General features: G+C 42.4%; 1 protein-coding gene across 2 annotated transcripts in view; it reads right to left on the reverse strand.

Annotated features, from left to right (window-relative positions):
- ASIC2 (acid sensing ion channel subunit 2) overlaps positions 1–24993 on the reverse strand; it is a 1070968-nt gene that overhangs the window by 10271 nt on the left and 1035704 nt on the right. For both annotated transcript variants that reach the window (XM_077460169.1, XM_077460168.1), the window contains exons 6-8: positions 20145–20298; positions 13734–13825; positions 9274–9353 (exon numbers count right to left, since the gene is read on the reverse strand). In XM_077460169.1, the coding sequence (XP_077316295.1) occupies positions 9274–9353; positions 13734–13825; positions 20145–20298 (326 nt within the window). The remainder of the gene's footprint in view (positions 1–9273; positions 9354–13733; positions 13826–20144; positions 20299–24993) is intronic.

Genomic DNA, 24993 nt, shown 5'->3' on the forward strand with positions numbered 1-24993 from the left:
GTATGTTTTGGGTACATATGTGGGGACATTGTGTTTATACTGTGTGGTGTGTTGTGTGTATTACACTAGACTGGTGATCAGTGAGTAAAAAGCTGTAAAAAACAGCTCATACTCACTGATCATCAGCCGGCTGTAGCGATCTGCTCTCCTCTCCTCAGCGATGACTTCTGTGTGAGGAGAGGAGGAGCCGATTGCCTAGCAACCGGCTGTTTGTTTACATCACATGACGGCTGTGATTGGACACGGCCGTCATGTGATCAGGAGGGCCAATCACAGAGCCCTCCTGCCGATCTGAGATGCGCCGTGTCCGGGTGACACGAGCACATCGGGATCGTGCCGCTGCGCGGGCAGCGCGTGATCCCGCTCCTTCAGAAGTAGACGGCTCCCACCTGGCCGTATATGTGCATTGGCCGGGTGGGAAGTGGTTAAAAAAAACAAAGCTTTACAATCACTTTAAGCCTGCTCCTTTTTTTTTTTTAGCAATTGTTTGCTACACCTAGCAATTACAACCCCAATGCCATAAAAGTTGGAAAACTGTGTAAAATCTACATAAAAATGGATTGCAATGATTTGAAAATCTCAAACCTCAGAATCTGAAGAAATCTCTGTGTGCCAGGGACAAGGCCAAAACACAATACTGGATGCCTGTGAGCTTTGGGCCCTCAGGCAGCACTGCATTAAAAACAGGCATGATTATGTGATGGACATCACTGCATGAGCACAGAATGCTTCAAATAATCACCGTCTATGAACTCGTGCCATGCAAATATACAAGGTAAAGCTCTATTATGCAAAGAAAAAGCCATATATGATCCAGAAACAGCTCGGGCAAAGATCATTTAAAATGGTCTGTTGCAAAGTGAAAAACTGTTCTGTGGTCAGACAAACCAAAATTTGACATTTTTGGCAGCTATCAGTGCTGCGTCCTCCAGACTAAAGAGGAAAGGCTTGTTTTCAGTACTCAGTTTAAAAGACTGGCATCTCTGATGATATGGTGGTGATATAGTGCAAATGGAACAAGTAGCTTGCACATCAGAAATGCACCATCAATGCTGGTTTTAGAGCAGCATATCCTCCCTTCCAGATAACATCTGTTTCAGGGAAGGCCCTTCATATTTCAGCAGGACAATGCAAAACTGTATACTACGTCTTTGACAACAGCATGGCTTTGTAGTAGCAGTCTGGGTGTTTAACTGGCCTGCCTACAGTCCAGACCTTTCACCAATTGAAAATATTTGCCGCATCTTGAAATGAAAAATATGACCCAGGACTGTTGAGCAGCTAGAGTCCTATATCAGGCAAGAACGGGACAACATTCCTCTCCCGAAATTCCAGCAACTGATCTCCACAGTTCCCAGACATTTACAGAGTGTTGTTAAAAGAAGAGAGGATGGCTGTACTGTGGTAAACATGGCCCTGTCCCAACTTTTTTGAGACATGTTGCTGCCATCAATTTCAAAAGCACCCTATTTTTTCAAAAAATGTTACATTTTTTCCAGTTTAAACATTTGAAATTTTTTTTTTTCTACTGTGAAAAAAAACTGTGTTTGTGAGGTTTACAAATCACTGCATTCTGTTTTTCATGTATATTTTATACAGTGTGCCAACTTTTATGAAATTGAGGTTTTAAATCACTAGCAACTTTAGTGGCATTGAGCTTCTAAAACTCTCCTGTATCTAGTTTTAGGTTATTCAGGTGCCAGCAAATAATAAAATCCCTTAGTGACAAGAGATAATAATCGCTAGCCAAAGACCAGCATCCAACCCTTGCATGCATTACTGGCTGTGAACACTGGAGAAGGCCAGAGGAGAAGTAGAAGTAAGTATCCGGGTGGGAAATTCTAGCTTGGATCAGCTTAGGAGGCTAGGGGGGTGGGCAAGGTTTTATTTTTAAAGGCGAATTTGAAATGAAAGAAGCTGATCATTCGTCTTCTTTGAGTCATTGACCTGGAACACGCAAGTACTACAAGACTTCTACCTTCCTGGTGTGCATGTTTGCTATGGGTCAGCGACTCAAACAAACCAGGTGGCAGTGGCCAGCATGTAAGCCACACAACACTCGCTAGCAGAAGATCAATGTTGGCAGCCCCAATAGTTAGATTAGGTTAGATTAGGGTTAGGAGTCCTATATGCTGCTCAGTTATGGCTCTAACCAAGAGTTGATGAAATCTCAAGTCAAAGGATAAGCTAAGCTGCTGGAAATAAAATCTATATATACTATGCAATTCTGAGCATGCAGTGAAGGCAGACTGTGTGCAATGCTTAGAACTTGAAGTTTATGGACACTGTGGTTTAATAATATTCAACAGATAAAAAATAAAAAGAGCACTCTTTATATGACCCCTGTGCTCGCGTCTAGAAGAGCTCCCATACTTGTAGGATAAAACGTATTCTGTAAACAGCATTATTTATTTACTTTCTGTATCTTAGATTTTTTTTTTTTTATGTTTATGTATAACAGAATTAATAAGTCTTAGCACATATTTTTCACAAAAAGGTCAATATCTGAAATCCATTTTTAGGGTTTTAATGCTTTCATTAAAAATAAAGTTCAGGTTGCCCTTATGATGTGTATGTGTGGGGGGGACTGTCATCTATTAGACCTCTTCCTAGCTCCCCTGTTAGGTTAGTTCATAAAAGTGTGGGGTGGCAGTGACCACAAAATGTCTATAATTTCTTAGTCTGAGTGTTCTTTGCTATGCTTTCATGCAAATTGGGCTCACGGTTTGTAGGTTAGCACACAAATAATAACTATTTGCTTAGCGAGGAAAGGCAGAGTGCACACAAATGATGCCCATTGTGTCTTGCAAATGACTCTGATAATTTCCAATTCCCATTATCTATATGCAGAAAACAGCTGAAAGATACATTACCGACCTTCACACAACAAACTATTATACCACAGTAAACCTTGTCAGTATGTTTTAGATCATTTTTAAATTGTATGACAAACCGGCTCTACTCATTGCAGAGCTGGCGCCATCCACTTTAGCATGCAGTCCGGGTCTCTATTATCTACCGCATTTGTGTATCGTTTTTTCCGTATTAATTTCTACCACAAAGGCAGTATAATCACATAAGATAAGATACAAAAACAGCTACACGCAAGCACCATACTGTGCCAATTATGCAGGAGGATATTATGCCTACCTGCCAGGGCCACGTGCGAAAGCATTAATGACTGTTGCTTGATTGTAAATGAGCATATGAGTTTCACACCTGACTAAATATGTCATTTACACAAATTATGGTTGTCTTGTTTGTTTTGGGAAAATGTAAAATCTGACATAAATATTTGCTAGCAATATGGAAAAAAAAACCTCTTTTGTCTATCTACATTTTTTTGTATACACCGCATGAGCTATTTGTTCATGTGATAACAAATATGTATATAAATACTGTGTATATGTGTTTATGTGTGTGTATATATATATATATATATATATATATATATATATGTGTGTATATATATTTTTTATATATATATATATATATATCACAAAAGTGAGTACACCCCTCACATTTTTGTAAATATTTTATTATATCTTTTCATGTGACAACACTGAAAAAATGACACTTTGATACAATGTAAAGCAAAGTAGTGAGTGTACATTGGATGTCCCCTCAAAATAACTCAACACACAGCCATTAATGTCTAAAATGCTGGCAACAAAAATGAGTACACACCTAAGTGAAAATGTCCAAATTGGCTCCAATTAGCCATTTTCCTTCACCGATGTCATGTGACTTATATTAGTGTTACAAGGTCTCAGGTGTGAATGTGGAGCAGGTGTGTTAAATTTGGTGTTATCGTTTTCACTCTCTCATACTGGTCACTGGAAGTTCAACATGGCACCTCATGGCAAAGAACTCTCTGATTATCTGAAAAAAAAAAATGTTGCTCTACATAAAGATGGCCTAGGCTATAAGATGATTGCCAAGACCCTGAAACTGAACTGCAGCACGATGGCCGTAACCATACAGCAGTTTAACAGGACAGGTTCTACTCAGAACAGGCCTCGCCATGATCAACCAAAGAAGTTGTGTGCATGTGCTCAGCGTCAGATCTAGAGCTTGTCTTTGGAAAATAGACGTATGAGTGCTGCCAGCCTTGCTGCAGAGGTTGAAGGGGTGGGGGTGGGGGGGGGTCAGCCTGTCAGTGCTCAGACCATACGCCGCACACTGCATCAAATTGATCTGCATGGCTGTCATCCCAGAAGGAAGCCTCTTCTAAAGATGATGCACAAGAAAGCCCGCAAACAGTTTTCTGAAGACAAGCAAGCTAAGGACATGAACTACTGGAACCATTTTCTGGGATCTGATGAGACCAAGCTAAACTTATTTTGTTCAGATGGTGTCAAGCATGTGTCACGGCAACCAGGTGAGTAGTACAAAGACAAGTGTCTCTTGCCTACAGTCAATCATGGTGAGATTGTCATGGTCTGGGGCTGCATGAGCACTGGGGAGTTACAGTTCATTTAGGGAACCATGAATGCCAACATGTACTGTCACATACTGAAGCAGAGCATGAAACCCTCCCTTCGGTGACTGGGCCATAGGACAGTATTCCAACATGATAACAACCCCAAACACACCTCCAAGATGACCACTGCCTTGCTAAAGAAGCTGGGGGTAAAGGTGATGGACTGGCCAAGCATGTCTCCAGACCTAAACCCTATTGAGCATCTGTGGGGCATCCTCAAGCGGAAGGTGGAGGAGTGCAAGGTCTCTAACATCCACCAGCTTTGTGATGTCACCATGGAGGAGTAGTAGAGGACACCAGTGGCAACCTGTGAAGCTCTGGTGAACTCCATGCCCAAGAGGGTTGAGGCAGTGCTGGGAAATAATGGTGGCCACACAAAATATTGACAATTTGGACATTTTCACTTGGGGGGGGGGGGGGGGGGGGGTACTCACTTTTGTTGCGAGTGGTTTAGACATTAATGGCTGTGTGTTGAGTTATTTACACTGTTATACAAGCTGTACACTCACTACTTTACATTATAGCAAAGTGTCATTTCTTCAGTGTTGTCACATGAAAAAAAAAAAAAATATACTAAAATATTTTAAAAAGTTTGAGGGGTGTACTTACTTTTGTGAGATACTGTGTGTGTGTGTGTGTGTGTGTGTGTGTGTGTGTGTGTGTGTGTGTGTGTGTGTGTGTGTGTGTGTGTGTGTGTGTGTATATTATACACATGCACACATCGGTTTGTTGTTTAAAGTGGAGTTCCAGGCAAAAATTTAACATAGTTGAAGCACTTTTTTGGATTTTTTTGTTCATACTTATTTGTATATTTTCTTCAGGAATTCCCATGGCGATGTACATCACTTCCCCGTTTTTTTTTGTTTTTTTTTGTGACCTCCTACTTCCCCACGTCGCCTTCTGGGACCTGTGTGTGTCTGAGAAGACAACAAGATCATTCAGAAAGCGCCGTCCGACTCATGCATGCGCAGTATGAAACAGGCAGTGAAGTTGTAAGGCTTAACTGCCCATTTCCCTTAGTAAGGATGCCGGCGCCTGCACCTGGAGCTGATGGATGAGTCGGCTTCAGATTCCGACATTGCGGGCTCCCTGGACAGGTAAGTGTCCTAATATTAAAAAGTCAGCAGCTACAGCATTTGTAGCTGCTGACTTTCAATTTTTTTTTCACCCAGGCTGGAACTCCACTTTAACACCAACAAGCAATGGTAATTATACACAAATGCACAGTTTGTTTTCCTAACACCAAAAGCATTTGAAAGCAGTAACCGAAAAAAAAGTTCTTAACCTTTCAATAGTTTTGTCCACATGGGACATGGTTATTAAGATAAAGGGATCATTTTAATTTTTAAAGCAGGCTCTGCTTAAACACTGATTTTACTTGCCTGTAAAATCCTTTTCTTCGAGGACTTCACAGGACACAGGAATTGGGTCATTCTTAAATCGCTGAGTTATGCTCCTGAAGGAGCTATCGATTGAGGCTGACATTTGTTGAAGCTTGAACACCCGCTAAAGCTTAGACAATGTGTGAGTAGAAGACAGGGTGGCAGCCTTGCAGAACTGGGAAACCAAGACCTGATACTGAAAAGCCCATGAAGTGCCAACACTTTTAGTAGGTATGTACAGCTAAATAATGAGTTGCTGAATCCACATAGCAATGGTTGGATTTGAAGCAGCCTGCCTTATGTTTATGCAACCTCTTTGTTCTCACAAAGTCAGACTGACGAATCAAAGAGGGGGTGGGGGGGGGGGGGTGGGATAACCCCCTGAAGACAGAGAGTTTGAAAAACAGTTTCGGGTGGAGGGACCACTTTCCAGGAAGTGGACATTGGTGGCTTAAGAAGAACACCTGCCCATTTTCTATGACAGAGCTGTACAGGGCTGAAACGTGAAGTTCTGTCCAAGGCACAATGTGCTTTCATCTTTGAGGGCAGGAAGCCAGCAAAATGGCCAGTTTTTGGTGAAAATCTTTGGTGCTGTGGCAAGGCCAAAGGACATAGAAACAAACTGAAAATGTTGTTCCCCTACCGCAGTACTCAGATAAAAATGGAAATGTGCAAGTAGGTATTCTTGATACCCACCAAGGCCTGGAAATCACCCTGATGAAGAGAGGAAATCATTAACCTGATGGATTACATTTGAAACTTCTGAACAAGTTGAAATTTGTGGCCTAGAATGAGATCTGTGAAACTTTTCTTGTTCTGAAACAGGGCAGTGGTCTGTTGCAACTTAACAGGTCCAGTGCAGCAAAAACAGACACTCTTTTGTCAGGTGTTATGGGCATGAAGCGTGGAGGTGGCAGGGCACAAAACGCCATCTGGTAGCCTCTGGCCATAATGTTTTGAACCCAGATGTCTGGAACATCTCAGGTCCAATACAAATGGACACGAAGGCCAACATTCTCCCCACACTTGAAAAAATGAAGTACATCTTTGCTAGAATGATAGCTCATCGTCTGCCTTGGAGGGCTTGGTCTTCCAATTTCTCTTTTGGAGGGGGTTATCAGGTTTCAGTTTGGTCCTTGAGATATGGAAGGGATGAAAGGGGACCCTTCCTACCCGAAGCTAAAGAGGATTTAGGTCCCCATTGGTTTTTGCCTTTTCTTTAGTGGCAAGAGCTTCCTTTTCCTTCAGCAATTTTGTGGATAAATGTATCCAATAATTGCCAAACAGGTATTTACCCTCAAAGGGCATTCATTCCAGCTGTTTCTTGCAGGGGTAAATTCACTGACCAACATTTAAGCTGTAAAATGCTTATCATGTGAACCAACATGAGACCCATGCGGGAAAGCGGCTTAAGAGAATCTCCTAATACACCCACACATGCCTGTGGAAAGCCATCCAAGTGCTACCACACAGAAGAACCTCCCTAACGGGCACCCTTTATTCATAAGCCCCCTTTTTATTCATGAGCTTAGCCTAGATTAATACGACCTGGCAAACCCCCATGGTAGTAGTTCTGGGCTGCCTGGCCCCCCTAGCATTAAAAAGGACACCTCGAATAGAATTTAAACTTAACTGCAGGATCCTTAAACACCAGAAATTGTGCATTAGAACCACAAGGGTCTTGTTCTGATAAGACAGGGTGAGTTCCACTGCAGGGACTTGTAATTTTTTGCGAAAACTCTCCTCTATTCAGTAATGTTGCACAAACTGCTTAGGAGATGCAAAAGCCTTGGCCTCGTGCCCAGTCTTCATACCGTACTTCTTCAGTATGACCTAGCTGATTCTGGAGCCTAAACAAGTCACCTTAGGCCCAGGTAATTCTGACTGCAACAATTAAGTTTTTTGCAAACCCCCTTGGTGAGGATTCCAACTGTAGTCTTCTGGGCCTGGAAGATGCCAGAAGTATGAGCATCTTTCAGTGAGAACATGTTTGGGGCAGATGACAGTACCTCTCTGGACTGCGCTTCTTCAGTTATTTCCTCTAGCCCCAGGAGTGGTGGTGGTGGAGAAAAGTCACAGGGACAACACTTTGCTGAAGTGACCTGGAGCATTTGCGGCCTCCTTGCATATCTTTCCAGCTCTCCCAACTGCTCCAAAATAGTGGATATGTAAGAGGAAAAATCCTCCTTTGTCACAAATGCAGTAGAGGAAAGGGTTCCCAAAGGAGTAAGCGGAAAACCTGAAACCAACTTGGACCTCAAGCCACATTTGCTGTGCTTGTGGAGGAAAGCCCATTATTGTTGTCAAGTAACCCACGCCTCAAAGCCTGTGCCCCCCCCCCCCCCACCATGTGTAATGTCTGTCCTTGCAAACTGTACAGGGGTATCTCAGGTAGTCATGACCTATACTGGTTGCAGAAGTGAGAAGGGTGACCCCACTGTGTCCTACCACCTGGAGGTCCCAAGGCCAAGTTAGCTGCCAGTGTTGGTCTGATGAAGTGAGCTCTCCTAAATGATGTGGCCAGTGTCCCAGATGAATCACCAAGAAGATGGTGTTGCGCATGTATAGGGCTGACCAAACACACATAGTAGGTACAGGGTTGCCAATAAAGGTGCAAAGGTCCCAGAAGCAAAATGGTGCTAATTTCAGTTTGAGTACTGAATCCAGCCACTCGGGTTGAGGTCAGGCATATAGGTGATCTGGAATAGGGCTCCGTCACAGTGGACCTGTACAGCACCCCACCAGCTATCTCACCCTGCAGCATTACAAACCCCCACTATTGCCTTCTGTGGGATTCAGTACCAGGAGACTTCATTACAGGCCGTTAAAGTCTTCTACAGGGTCCAGGTACAGCCCCTCTCAGTACCAAGTGCAATCCAGCAACCAATCTGGATAGAAGTTGCTACCACTAGTCTCAAGGCCAGTACACAAGCCTTGCTGAAGCATCACAAAAAGGAAAAAACAAGTAACTATTAGTCACAAGATTACATTTGTTTTTTTTTTGTTTTTTTACTTATATTAAGCTTACATTTTATCGTATTTAATAAGAGGGCTTTTCAATATAAACATAAATCAAGCTCTGCCACACATAGGTATCACAAACAGTAAATAGGCATGCTTTAGGGTAGCTTGCAACAAAGTGGCCCTCACAAGGTAAATATGGGGCCTAAGAGAAATGTAAGTGCCAAACATTTGATATGGGTTATTGCATAGTGTTGCTGTCCTAATAAAGGCCTTTACCGTATATATGTCAGTTGGACTAGTATATAACGCTGTACCAAGTATGACGAGGCAGTGTGACTTGTGCATTGTTTCTTTTTGGTTTTGGGTGTTCCCAGGTTGCTTTGGCGCAGTGCATGTACTTCTTTTGTTAAAGCGTCCCTAAGGCTTTGTGTTTTTCGAACTCACCTCATATATGTAGTCAAATAGCTCCAAGATGGTCAGGATACTGGCACCTATGAAAAGTCCCATTTGACCCCCAATGTCACCTGTGGGAAGAGGTGGCACAATGTCACTGATGGTGCTTGATAAACATGTCACACACTGCAGCTAATCCTCACACCAGTATATGAAAAGTACAGAGGATGTTAAAGGTGGTCATACATTGGATCAGACTGTCACAAAACACACATTTTTCTTTGACAGAACTGACAAACAATCTATTGGGAGTGACATTACAATTTTAGGTATCTTCAAAGGATTTATTATGCTCAGCAAATTTTGTCTAGGATTCTATTCATTTTTGTTGATAGCCCAGCAGTGTGCTATTCTGACTCGCATGTGAATTCTCAGACAAATTACAATCAATTCCAATCCCAAACCTGACTGATCAAAGCAATCTACCATCAACAGTTATGATGGCCTCAAGTTTATGATAGGGTGCGTGCAATGATCTGCTTGGTTGGTTTTGCACATTAGAACAACATCATGTTGTGTATATGGCCAAAATTGATGGTGAATCTCCTAAGAGGCACATCTGCTATTTATAATGAACATATAAGGGTTTCATTTGTTAATTTCTGCACATGTTTAAAGTATATGTCTGGGCACAATAAAATAAAAATTTTCAGTACGTTTCTGCAACACATGCACATCTCCTTATGCTTAACCACTTTAAAAACGGCTGTACAGAAAAATACCTAGTGATCTACCAGTAATCCATTGAGCTCCCCGACTTACTGTGCACTGAAAAAGTCCAAAAGAATTGGGTAGGGTTACCAAAACTGCTTGGAGATTTCAGAGGCAGCTTGGTCAGCTCACTAAGTTCTCAACGCAGAGTTTAGCAGCATTTAGCGGTTTAAAATGTACGTTGAAAAAAGAGCAGAGGGGAATGTTTTTTTTAAGGAAAAAAGCAAATGCCCATAAACTCCCATAAACTTTTGTGCAATACGAGCCACTATGAGCTTTTTTTTTTTTTGCCAGAGGTTCTGACATTTTTTTTCTGCCCCTAGCTTAGCACTCCAAAAAGCAGTTCTCTGCCCCACACCTGTGCTCATGGATATACACTCACCAGATGTAAATTACACTACTAAGGTCAAAAGCTCTTAAATGCTCAGAGTCACAAGTAAAAACTTCACTTCTGATCTTCTCTTCCAATCAGCAGAGGAAGTAAAGTAAAGGGAGTTGGCTTCAGCTGCCCTTAATACAAATGGCCACTGGTAGAAGATCAGTGAGTGATAAAAAAAAAAAAAAAACATAGGGTGGGTTGGAGAAAATGGCTGTAATTATAGAATCAATAGTTGAAGTAAATGTAGCATTCTACAGCTGGCCTAAAGGTGCCTTGATTATAATATTGACTATTAGGGTCAAGTTCCTATTAAAGCAGCTAAAAATGTCCATTGCACAGCTCTTACAAGAGCTGAACTGTGCTTCGTATTGTTTGTAGGTCACCCTGTGATCCATCCCTCTTTAAAGTGAGAAGAGTAAAGGAAGTTAACCATGTGTATGCCGCTTTAGTTCGTCGGGCAAATAATTCTATTAACCCCTTAACCTACAGACAATAAACATATGTCTGCCTGCCTGTTCTCAGGAAGACATCTACCTGTCATGCCTAGATATGCTTTAACACTGCAAGTAGATCTTTTCTTCTCTGATATCACTCCTTAGGAGAGGGAATCTGCCTATATTGGCACAAGTATACCATCATAGTGCTAAGACACAATAGCTCTGCAATTGACGGGTGAATTGAGCACTAATAGAGATGCATAATGCTCCTCCCAGTCATTGCACTACATATACGCTTTAAATTAATAAAGTCTTGCGAGCTACCGTTACAAAACGCTTTGAAACTAATACTATGTGTGCTACAGAAACAATGTGTATGTGAAAGGTAATCAGAGGACCAGCTGCTAACACTGATCATATCCCCATATTAATGTGCTCAAGAAATACTTAATAAAGAAAGTGCAGCGATAAGTCATAAAAAATTGCATATATCAAAACAATGTAGATCAAAACGCATGCAAAATGCATGATAAATGTCCATGCAATATAGTGCAAAAAAGTACAGATCCCCCCGAGGAAGACACCTGACCCTGTGTCGACACGCGTAGGGGAGGGGTTAGGACGCTAAAGGCATTCAGGCTCCACAGTGATTTTAGGAGCTGACTATTTGGATGTGAGGCTCTGTGTTACACTTTTAAACCAATGTTCTCTTAGTGTGGTGCGCTGGAAGCACCTTTACAATGTGAGTACCCTGCACAATTTAAACATTTTTTTTTGAGGGCCAGTTAACACCAGATGCATTTCCATGCACTTTATTCCTGCACTAAAAAAGCATGCATAGAGTTTTCCATGTATTCCAATGGCTTTAGTTCACACCAGTGCAGTCAGTTGCAGTCCGTTGCAGAAACTGACTGGAACTGACTGCACTGGTGTGAACTAGAGCCATTGGAATACATGGAAAATGCTGTGCATGCATTTTTAGGGCCAGTTCACATAACAAAAATGTACTTTGGATATGTTCCGTATCAGTTTTTGCTTACAGCTCACACCACACGCAGTTCCAGTGCATTTTTTATACAATTTGCTAGGTTCCAGCACAGTTCTGTGCAGAAAAAATTGCAACACGTTCTACTTTTTTTTTTTTGCAAAGGAAACTGACTGCACTGGTGTGAACTAGAGCCATTGGAATACATGGAAAACACTGCAAGCTTTTTTAGTGCAGAAAAAAATCGCACAGAACTGCATCTGGTGTGAATTAGCATGGATAGTGTTTAGAAAAAATCAAGCACTATTGGAGTCTTTCTCTCTGCATATATTCTGTTGCTGACTACTGAGGAGGAAATTATGGGAGAATTTCAGGAGCCAGTTATGTTGGCTATCCTTTGAGTCCTGGGGTGGGGCTCACAAGCGCTGATTGACCCTGCTTAGCTAGGGGGTCGCATTCCTAGAGGTGAGCCTATACCCATTGGGGGGGGAGCATGAGTGAGGTGATTCGCTGGTGGTTCGGACGTTCATTATTATCAAGCTTTTCATCGATTAACATTCACTTGTGGGACATTCGTTTGTTTTAATATATGGACTTTTTTGGAACTATATTGCATGGATATTTATCATGCATCTTGGTTGTTTTGATAGATGCAAGTTTTCATGACTTGGCTGCACTTTTTCTTAAAGCAGAGTTCCAACATACCATACATTTTTTTGTTTTATTTTCTAAACTCCTAAGTTAATGTTATCAAAATGTACCACTCACTTTTTTGGTGCATAATAATATCTCATGATGTCCATTTTCGTCTCTAAAAGCAACTTATCTAGTTTCTTCATAGAAGTTCTCATCTTGCTTGTGGGTAGGTGAAGCCCACAAGCAGACACTTCCGGGATACGGTGATGCTGAGCTACCAGCATGCACCACCCGTTCCCACACATGGAGTCCACGTTGCAGCACCATAAGCTTCCGACACTGCCATCACAATTGGCCACGTCGTCGGAAGTGCCCACCCAGTTGTGATGGCAACGTCCTTGCGTCATCGCATCATTTCCGCTTTCGGAAGGTTGCGACAATTAGTGCCGGCTAGCCACACTCACTCCTGGGAAGATGGATTCATAGCTCCCAGGAGACATTGCGTCGCCGAATCTGACGCCAATACCCGCGGGTGGCTAGGACAGGAAGCGCCACTTCAACAATCAATAACAAGGTAACCCTTGGGGGAAAAAAAAAAACATTCTTTCCATTTGTCACTGTCTATAATGCCTGCTTGTGAATCAGCTTGATTTGTGAAAGAGTGTGGAACTCCGCTTTAAGTACATATACGCTTTGTTTCTTGCTGAAAGTATATCACGGGGTTGGGGGTGGCAGAAAAAAAAGTGGATCAATTTGATGTAGGAAAAATATTTTTCCTCCGTTAGTGGTGTCACCTAATGCATACCTTTTAGCTCACTAAATTGTTTTCGTTGTTTTCTTCTTCCCTGAGGACTCTATTGGTTTGTTAATAGTTGGTTAAATAAAATCTTTATGGAGCCCTACTTGGCCTTATTCTAGAGTAATATAGATGAAAGGCATGTCAAGCTGCGATAATAACGTTCTGTGCTGGAAGAGAATATATTTAAGATGAAACAACATAGCGTCCTAATAAATAAATCTAGCCAGATAGTTCAAGACATTAGAGCATCTAAACCCCATTTCCTGCTCTCAGCAGGCCCTTCAGTTTCTATTATACAGAGCGGGGCCGCATTTCGGGAAGGCAGTGCCTGCAAGAGTGATCTTTTATACTGACCTACGCTACAGCTCTCAAAGTAATTACATAAAAGTGGCCACATATACTGTATGTAGTCATTATATTACATGGTCACAAGGCAAATGCTTAAAAAAAAAAAGTCACATTGATTACTAGCTTATCGTTTTAAGTGAGGAAGCGCATACTCACCGAGCAACCCAGCCACTTCATAAGCTTTTTTCTGCTCGATTGTTTCATAATTCAAAGCTTCAAAGAAAACATCCAGGACAAGAATATTCTCCCTGTTTAGAGTAAAAACAAATAAAGAAGAATACGTCTGTAAAGGCTTATTTGCACAACTGTATGAAAATTACGCAAGATCTTACCGGCAGAAAGATCCTGCATTAAATGCTTTGCTTACTGTTTATGCATGTAACATTTACATACATACATACATACAGCATATCTGGTCATGGCCGATATGTAATCAGTAGCACTGCCTGCACTGATCACACACTGTTGATCTTTACATATCGGTACTGAATGAGTCATTTATGCCGTGCCACAAAAATGGCTCATTTAGGTCCGACGTGTAAATGTCAGTAGTGTGTAACCACCGGCTACACATTGTTGATACTTATATATATGAGCAACAGCAGCAGCCAATATGATCCATGTATGCATGTGAACATTAGCACAAATGCTACCATGCGTACCAGTGCAAAAACCATGCAAATTATGGCCCTGGATGCATCCGTGTGACTGTCCCTATAGAGTTCTATACTGCTACATACAAAACTACACACTGTATGCATCTGTACATATAACACTCTTGTGAATGAGCCCTAAAGGGTCTACCCACCCAAAAGTAATTCCTGTATATACTGAGGACTCATCTGAAAAATCTGCTCTAGACCAGCTTGGACGGTTCCAATATGTCCTATTTTATTCTCCATCTCCATACTAAAAAATAAAATCCAAAAAGGGAGACTGCAACCTCACTTCAAGAGTGCAGAATTCATGTGAGAAAATGGTAAAAAGTTTAAAGCTGGCAATACACTAGGGATGAGCCGAACAACCCCTGTTTGGTTCACAGTAGAACAGGCAAAAGATTTGTTCACACATGCGAACACCATTAAAGTCTATAGGGCACGAATGTGAAAAATCAAAAGAGCGCTCTTTAAAGGCTTAAAAAGTCATAAAAAGCAATAAAAAGTGTGTGGGGACCCGGGTCCTGCCCCAGGGGAGATGTATCAGTGCAAAAATCTTTTTTCAAAACGGCCATTTTTCCAGGAGCAGTAATTTTAATAATGCTTAAAGTGAAACAATAAAAATGAAATATTTCTTTAAATATCATGCCTGGGGGGTGTCTGTATAGTATGCCTGTAAAGTGGTGCAGTTTTCCCGTATTTAGAACAATACCACAGCAAAATTATGTTTCTAAAGGAAAAAAGAGTAATTTAGAACTGCACGCGGCTATAATGTATTGTCGGGTCCCGGCAATATAGATGAAAATCATTGAAAAAAATGGCATGCCCCCCCCCCCCCAGTCTATCACCATGCCCTTTGGGTCTGGTATGGATATTAAGGGGAACCCCATACCTACATTTAAAGAAAAAAATGGCGTGGGGGTCTCCCAGGCACGATATACTCTGAACAACAGTATATACTATACGGCCTGCCCTATATACTCTGTATAAAATTGGGTCTTATGTGTTGGTGGTAAAAGAAAACACTGTAAGCTCTCACAGTTACTCTTGGTGAGTGCAGGAACAGGCCCTGCTGTGAAATACTATATCAAAAATTGTAAATACATGCCCCTGTTAAACAGGGGCAGAAAAATTGGGCCTTGGGTGGTGGTGCTCTAAACCAAAAATATTATGGGAAGCTATCATCATCAAGATTGAGGAGGAATAAGGATAGTCACTCAGCATAGGCAGTCTTCAAGGGATCCCACATCCATAGAAAATTCAATTGGTTATATCAGCATCAGGTGCTTGATAGCTGCTGATCCAAGACTGATTCATTTTTATGAATGTGAGCCTATCAAGGGAGTCTGTTGACAGGCGCACTCTATGGTCCGTTACAAACCCTCCAGCAGCACTGAATGTGTCTTCGGAAAGAATGCTGGATGCAGGACAGGCCAGTAGCTCAATTGAATATTGAGCAAATTCTGGCCAGTGGTCCAGCCTCAAGACCCAGTAACCCAGTGGATGCTCCATTGGAAAGGTTTCCAAGTCTGCTCTTGCCCCTAGATATTTCTGCACCATGTAATGCAGATGCTAGCGATGGTTGCTTGAACCGATGAGGACTGAAAAATTGTTTAAAGGCTGAACAAAGCCTCAGCAACACGTTGTCCAGCACCAGGAAATTGTAACCTTCCAGGGTCCGGAAATGCATTGCACAAACCTTTCTTCAAGGCCTCCTGAAGATGTTTCATCCTCTGCTCCCTCTGCAAAGGCAAGATGAGTTCTGCAAACTTACCTTTGTAATGTGGATAATGAAGGTTTGCCAGCCAGTAATGATCCCTCTCCTTGATACCACAAATCCTAGGGTCCTTTCGCAAGCTTTGCAGAATCAGTGAGGCCATGCAGCGTAAGTTGCAGAGGCATTTGATTCTGAGTCTTCTGGGTTTGCTAAGGATCACATGATCCATAACAACCTCCTCCCAGCCACATACAACTCCTTGGTTTTCTGGGGACTGAAAACCATCCCTCGAAGACTGCTGCTGAGTGTTATCCTCCACGTCCAAGCTGACGCAATCCTCCTCCTCTTCTTCCTGTGTGTTTGATGGGCCATCAGGAATACTATCTGGATAAAGGGGGCCTTGAGAAGTAAGGAAGTCATCCTCTTCCTCCCGCTGTGCTGCCTCAAGTGCCCTGTCCATTATTGCAGGAAGCATGTGCTTCAACAGGAAGACAAGAGGGACAGTGTCACTGATGCATTGTCTCTGCTCACCATCCTCATGGCCTCCTTAAATGGTGACAGGACAGTGCATGCATCCTTGATCAGTAGCCACTGGCGTGGCGAAAAGAAGCCAAGTTCCCCTGACCCTGTCCTGGTGCCATACTTGCACAGATACTCATTGATGGCCCTCCGCTGCCTGTGCAGCTGCTGCAGCATTGTCTGTGTTGAGTTCCACCAGGTGGGCATGTCACAAATGAGGCGGTTGGTGGGCAGATTGCATTTCCTTTGAATGTCAGCCAGCCAAGCACTGGCATTATATGACTGGCGGAAATTACCACAGACTTTTCTAGCCTGCCTAAGGAGATCCTGTAAGCCTGGGTACCTGCTCAAGAACCACTGCACCACTAAATTCAGGATGTGTGCCAAACATGGAACATGGGTCAAGTGTCCCTGTCGGAGGGCGGAGAGAAGTTTGGTGCCATTGTCGCATACAACCATTCCTGGCTGAAACTGGCATTGTGTCAACCACCTCTGAGCCTGCTCCCGCAGAGCTGACAGAATCTCTGCCCCAGTGTGGCTCCTGTCCCCTAAGCAGACCAACTCAAGCACCGCATGGTATCTTTTTCCATGACTGCTTGCGTAGCCCCTTGAACGCTTTCAGAGCACTGCTGGTTCAGAGGACAAATCTGCAGAAGAGGCCATAGAGGAAGAAGAGGAGGAGGGGGTGGAGGAGAGAGCTGTGGCAGAATCACCACTAGCATTTTGGAGGCGTTGTTTGTTAACAAGCTCCAACAATACTGAACCCTGTCCTGCATCCTTCCCAGCTGCCAGCAGAGTTACCCAGTGCACTGTGAAGGAAAGGAAAGGTAATGTCCCTTCCCATGCCTGCTTAACCATTAGTCAGCAGTAATATGCACCTTGCTGCTGCCCGCCCGGTCCAACAAGGCCAAAACATTGCCTTCCACATGTCGATAGAGAGCTGAAATGGCCTTTCTGTGAAAAGAAGTGGAGCGTTCCACAAATCCACTAAAGGGGACAGAGTCTACTAGCTGAAAAGGCAGCAGTTGCAGTGCTAGGAATTTGGCCAAGCTAGCATTCAGAACCTGAGCATGTGGATGGCTGGGACCAAATTTATTTTTACAGTTCAGCAACTGGGGTAGGAAAATGTGCCTGCTAAAATCAGATTGTGGTATAATGCTAGCAGATTGGCTGCAAGTACTTGGGAAACCTATTGCTATACCTTCATTCCTTTCAGTGCAGGTTTTTGAGAGCACTGGAGGTATTGGGGGGTTGGATATCCCAGATAAGGAGCAAGAAGTCCTACTTTTTCTTTGATGTGGGTCTTTCAAGTGCAGTGCCAGGTCGGGCACTGAGAAATGTAAGCAGCCATTTGGCTTTATGTTTTAAAATTTTTGTTTTAATTAAAAAGGTATTATACTATGGATATCGTTTGCTCTCCTTTTTTATGCCCCGTCTGAGCCTATGAGGAGGAAGGTTTTTTTCCATAGAGATCCATCATATTCCATGTGAGCAGGGATTTACCTGCACAAGCTCAGCTGACTAACTTTTTAATTAAAGTAGTCAACACCATCTGGTAAGAAGACAACTGTATCCTCACGGTTGGGTGTTGTCCGTGTCCAAATCTTGGTGAAGGGATGTTTCACCATTTTTTAGAAGATTTCAGTATATTCTGCCAAATGGATGTAGACAGAGTTTATCACAAATTTCTTAGATGAATCATTGTATGGACTTTGGATATATGTTGCTCTTTATTATTCAATTGGGACTTTACTATTTACTAACTTTTTGCAATTGTCACATGATCATTATTGTATGGTGATAGGTTGTTTTATCACTTTAGTCGCATATGATTATTAAGTTATATATTTTTTCCACTTTTTTAAGTAAGGTGTATATTTCAGCGCCCCTATTATCACCATATTTCCAGCGCAACAAGTTTTTCACTATAAATTTCTTGTTTTTAGGGAGCAGCTCATAAGAGATCACTCAGTTACTTTTGAATCACAGATTATTATTTTTTTATCACACAGTATTTTAGTAAGTGGCGCAGAGTTTATTTACAGCTGTTTTTCAGCCGTATGCACACAATGACTGCAGCTAATTGTCTGCAGTCACTGTTAGGCCAACTTTTTTTTCTGCTTCTCAATCGAAATTTAACACGATGTAGCTGAACATGAACTGATATAGCAATAGTAATTTACTCCTAAAAGTGTACCTCATCAATGGTACAGTACATTTTCTAGCTTGAATGAAAATGACAAGACTGATATATGAAAATGTGTTAGAGGCATAAAGCAGGACATACATGGATCAAAATTCATGGTTCAGCAGAGACCGACCATTTTTGGATCCATGTACCGGGCACCCTGGTTGTACACAAGTCGATCTACTAATTGATGTGTGTAAAAACAGCCTGTCAGTTTTTCCAGAACGATTAGTGCCCCCAGCTATAACCAGCAACATTAAAGGGGAATTCCAGCTTAAGGTAGTTTGGCTTGGCTTCTCCTATGGGTCACAGAAGTGCAATTTGTTTTGCACTGCTGTGACCTGTTTTCGGCAGAGAGCGGACTGAAGTCCAAGCACCGTGTCATTGCAACAATAAAGTCTGGATACTCCAGGTGCCTGGACTGGTGCCCATCTCAGGCTCTCAGCGAGCTGCTGAGAGCCTGAAATGGCCGTTCTCCACCCCTCCACAGCTCAGTGCTCCAGTGACCATTGAGGAGCAGAGAAGAGAGCTGCTGATTGACAGTCATACGCTCTTTGCTCGGGGAGCTGAAAGAACCGAGCAAATCGATTGCTCAGTTTTCAGTGCAGAGGCGCTTGGGGACAGATGCTACATCCGCCTAGGTAATTATGATGGAGAAAAAAAAACACCATACTTCTTCTCTTTTCATTTATTATGTTTTGCCGGCAGGGAAGGCTCCTTACCAGCAGAAAACAATAGCGGGAGGGAGTCCCCCATCAACACTGACTATTATTCTTTCCTTTCATCTGTAATAGGGAAAAAAACAAAATTGCATACTCTATGGCCTGCCTAATGCCCTGTACACGCGGTCGGATTTTCCAACGGAAAATGTGCGATCGGATCAGGTTGTTGGAAAATCTGACCATGTGTGGGCTCCATTGGTCTTTTACCGTCAAATTTTCAGACGCACAAAGTTTGAGAACAGGATCTAAAATTTTCCAACAACAAAATCCGATCGCATAAATTCCGATCGTGTGTAGACAATTGCGACAAAGTGCCACGCATGCTCAGAATAAACTAAGAGACGAAAGCTATTGGCCCGTTTATAGTCCCGATGTACATGTTTGACATCACCTCGTTCAGAACGATTGGATTTTCCAACAACTTTGTGCGACCATGTGCATGCAACACAAGTTTCGGCCAAAATCCATCGTAAAAAATCAGTCGGATTTTGTGGTCGGAATGTCCGACTGTATGTAAAGGGCATAACACAAACTAATATCTTCTGTATTAAATAAGGAGTTGTGTAGTCACCATTGTGTTTATTTGTCCTGGTCAACCCACTGTCGTCTTTCCTAATTAGATTAAAACAGTGCTCAGTAACTGTGACCTAGCAGATGTAATCGAAGCAAAATACTCAGCATTCCCTGAGTATTCCGGGGGACAGCAGCCATGCAATCCTCATTTACATTTATTGAAACACAGCATTAATTTGCTCTTGTACATACGTAATGTACTTCTCCGACTTGTTGAATTTCTTTTCTAAATACTTGGCAGATGTCTTGCTGGGGATTTTCACCATGGACAGCTCCTTGTTGTATCTAGTAAGATTACAGGGCATTGTACACATGCAAAACCCTCCATCCTTCTCTGTCAGTAAACCTGCAAAGGACAGGAAAACAGAAATTACAACAGATTGTAAAGAGACTTTTATGCTCAATTTCTGGGCTCATCTAGTATCATGTAGATACCTTAAAGCAAGGAATATATTGGTGGAACTGTCCCTCGAAGATGTGTTGCATACATCATTGATATTCCTCATACCACATATAGCAAAGTATGTCATATTTTAAATTATGCAAAGCAAAAGAAAATGTTTATCATTCTTAGTATAAATCTTGAGTTATGTAAAATGTAAAGTAAGCCCACAGAAGCAATATATCAAAGCAATAATTATCATCCTTGCAAAATGCCTTCTCTCAAAAAGACACATTCTGGCACTTATGTTGTGTTGGGAATACAATTCTTTATTTTCAAGAAACATTTAACCAAGTTATCTGTTTAACCAGCCTGAATTCCAGCTTTTAAACTATAAACATAAAAGCTCAGCAGTGCTCTCGGGAGCACAGACTGACCAGGCCATGCCTAGGCATTCACTTTCTTGTTATAGGTGAAGGCTAAAGTCTTAGGGGGATGTGATTTGGATAGGAGGTAAGGTGTCTTTGGGGACCTACTATGTTGGGAAGGGATGCAGAGCTGCAGGAAGAGCAGTGTTACATCAATGTTGATAAACCAGGGAGGGCAGGATTGGGAAATAGAGGAGAAGAAAAGGTGAAAGAGCAAAGGGCTAGAGAAACCACTACTGGAGGCAGAATTCCCCAATGACAAAACAAAACACTAAGTTAAAGTGTTACTAAACCCACAACAGGAAAATCAGTCTGTATATGCAGCATAGCTGTTTTTATCCTGTATGCACAGATCCTTCCCTTTTTGCTTTGTCTATCTTGGGAAAGCCAGAAAACACACAGCCAGTAGCCAAACCTGCACATGCTCAGTTGTGTCTTTTATGCTGGAGAGAACATTTACTTGTTCTCAGAGCTAGCCAGGTCACATGATATTGGCATCACACATGGGGGCGTGTATACAGGCTGAAGTGGAAATCTCCTCCTACCTGAACTCTCAGCACTGGATAAATAATAATATTTTAATGTAAAAAGAAGAATTATAAGCTGTGGGCACTGTGGGGGTGGGCAGATGAACTATTTTATATTACTGGGTTTAGTAACACTTTAAGCTCTATCCTGAACAGGAAAGTGTACTGTCAAAACAAACTACAGCTTAGCTTTTATAATAATAAATCCTCAATGTAGTTAAAATAAAAATGAGCAGAAGAGACATATTTTGCTATTAATGTGCTGTGTCCCTTGTGCTGCTGGCTCCTGATTTATTGAAATTTTCATCCATCGATCCCACCTGCGCTGCCTTAATTCCTTGGTGCAGCAAGGGTGGATAGAACGGATGGCGCTTTCATCTGCACTCATCAAGAGTGCCTGACTATGCCCCACCTTTCCTTCCGGCTCAACCATTCATAGAAGCCATTTCTACAGCTTCTATAAATGAAACAGAATTTATGAATGGACAGGCGGATAGCTTAAAGGTCTGCCCCCTCCATTCGTATATCATGTTTCATTCATAAAAGTTACAGCTTCTATGAATGATGGAGCTGGGTCGAAATAGAGGGCATAGCCTGGAGCACTTAACCACTTCAGCCCCGGAAGAATTTACCCCCTTCCTGACCAGAGTACTTTTTGCGATTTGGCACTGAATCGCTTTAACTGACAATTGCGTGGTCATGCAACACTGTACCCAAACAAAATTGTCAATTTTTTATCCACAAATAGAGCTTTCTTTTGGTGGTATTTGATCGCCTCTGCAGTTTTTATTGTTTGCGATATAAACAAAGAAAGAGCAATAATTTTGAAAAAAAAAAAAACTTTTTTATTTTTTACTATAATAAATATCCCCCAAAAATCTATAAAAAACGTTTTTTTCTGCAGTTTAAGCCAATATATATTCTTCTACATATTTTTGGTAAAAAAAAAAAAATCGCAATAAGCGTATATTTATTGGTTTGCACAAAAGTTATAGCGTCTACAAAATAGGGGATAGATTTATAGCATTTTTATTATTATTTTTTTGTTTTTACTAGTAATGGCGGCGATCTTTTTTATCATGACTGCGACATTATGGCGGACACATCAGACAATTTTGACACATTTTTGGGACCATTGGCATTAATACAGTGATCAATGCTATAAACTTGCATTGATTACTGTAAAAATGTCACTGGCAGTGAAGGGGTTGACACTAGGGAGCAATCGAGGGGTTAACTGTGTTCCCTGGTCGGTGATTCTAACTCAAGGTGGAGGGGACTGACTGGAGGAAGCGATGGATCGTGGTTCCTAGCTAAGAATGAGCTCACCCCACGTGCAGAGTGCGCCAGGAAGTCGGCACTATGCTAATCACCGGTAGTGAGACATTTCCCGATCTCTGCAGCTGTGCATCGGGACAATGTCTCACTGCCTGTGATTAGCGCAGCGCCGACTTTGTGGCGGGCTCTGCACGTGGGGTGTGCCAACACGTCGGAGCTCATCCTTGTTCCTAGCTAATAGGAACACATGATCTGTCACTGCTGTCAGAACAGAACAGGGAAGTGTATGTCTACACACACTTGTCCCTGTTCTGTCTCTCCTGCTCAGGATCGTTCATGGCTGATGGTCATTGCGACCGTCAGCCACGAGCACCGGCACCCCCGCTGTGCAGCGGGTGCGTGCCTGCTATCCTGACCACTGCAAGCCGACGCTCGTGGCTGGTGGTCATTGTGACTGTCAGCCACGAGCACCGGCAGGTGCGTGCCTGGCGACGTATAGCTACAACGGCTCATGCAGGGGAGCCAACATGCCGCAGTATAACTGCGGCGGTTGGTTGGGAAGTGATTGTAAACGCTGTTACACAACTTTTACCTACAGGCAAGCCTATAATAAGGCTTACCTGTAGGTACTGTGAATACCTTCTAAACTTGACAGTGTGCTTGTTGCCAACGTCATCGGCTCATGCACACTGGAGAAACGGACCACTGGTGGCATTTCTTCAGGACTTGTGCCGTAACCGACAGCTCCTGCGTGCAATCGGAGCGCCTGAGCTGCGAACCTGGAAGTAACTCCGGTGGAAGATGCCGGCTGTGTACTCCGAGTGCCGATGCCGATTCAGGGCATCGTTCTGAGGTATTTCCTAATGAGCTAGTATGTGATGCACACTAGCTCAACATGCCTTTAGCCTGCAGGGTTTGCAGTCATATTGCTGGGAAACTCAATTTAGGCCTCACCTGCAGCTGTTATCCTGGGACAATGAAAAAAAAGAATACTTTAAAAAAAAAAAAACTTTAAAACCAAAGAAATGAGAGGGTCCCCACAGTGTGGGAACTTAACCACGACGGTGATCCTTGTTGTATTTTTTCAGGCTCACTTGATCAGCATCTTAAGATTTTCCTCTTTTGTGAAGAAATTGTTTAAAATTCTCCGGTTTTCACACATACTTTGAATGGAAGTAATTACTTTTATATGGTGGTGACAGGTTAATAAAGTAAACAGCATTTTCTCTGTCATAAAATTAATTTCTAAAATATTAGTAAAATGTACAATGATGATAGGATGTGTAAATTATGTTTCATTTTCCAGCCCAGACTAAAGAATCTTTAGATTGGGAGATAATCAAGGATGGATATCTCACTATTTATTGAATGATCTGCTATAATTAGACTCTTAGATGCAGTGAGGAAGAAACAAGCAAATAATTAAAATGGTTAAATGAGGAAAAAATGCTGATTTGAGACAAAAACAATTACACCCTATTAAAAAGATGTTTCAAAATAATAAACATCAAAAAAATTTGGTCCAATTTGCATAACAGGCTGAAATGAATGATGGCAAGATGTGTTAATGAGTAGGCGCACGTAATCAGGTTTCTTGTGAGTTCTGGATATTAACAATGCTAAGGCTGCTTTCACACTGGGGCGGTATTCAGGCGTTACAGCGCTATAAATAGCGCCTGTGTAACGCCTGAAAAAAACCGGCCCCTTTAACTCCAGTGTGAAAGCCGGAGGGCTTTCACACTGGAGCGATGCGCTGGCAGGACGGTGAAAAAAGTCCTGCCAGCCGCATCTTTGCAGCGGTGAAGGAGCGGTGTATTCACCGCTCCTATACCGCTGCTACCCATTGAAATCAATGGGACACCGCGGCAATACCGCCGGCAAAGCGCCGCTGCAGCGGCGCTTTGCGGGCGGGTTTAACCCCTTTTCGGCCGCTAGCGGGGGTTAAAACCACCCCGCTAGCGCCCGCACACCGCCGCTAAAACGACGGTAAAGCGCCGCTAAAAATAGCGGCGCTTTACCGCCGACGCTGCTCTCGCCCCAGTGTGAAAGCAGCCTAAGAGATTTGCTGTTCTTAGTCAGCGTGGAACACTGATTTAATCAAATGTCTGTTTTTAGACGAGATGTGGGTATTGTCTTTATCCGTTTTTATTAGCTTAGATCAACAATTCTGCATATAATATTCTTCCATTCACCGTGTAAAACAATGTAACGTGGACAAAACTTCAGAAATCCCGTCTGTTCCTTTAGTGATATCATTTGTGTCTAAGCCCTTGTACACTTGACCGTGTTGTCGGATATTCCGACTGTGTGTGGTATGCATCGGACTGATTCCGTCGGAATATCCGTCGGACCCAATTTTCCAACTTGTTGGAAATATTTCCTGACCAACTGGTTTGATCGACATACTCCGATCATGTGTAGCGTAT

This window comes from Lithobates pipiens, unplaced genomic scaffold (assembly GCF_037356315.1).
Source record: "Lithobates pipiens isolate NorthernLeopardFrog02 unplaced genomic scaffold, aLitPip1_a1.2 Scaffold_28, whole genome shotgun sequence".
Lineage (NCBI taxonomy): Eukaryota > Metazoa > Chordata > Amphibia > Anura > Ranidae > Lithobates > Lithobates pipiens.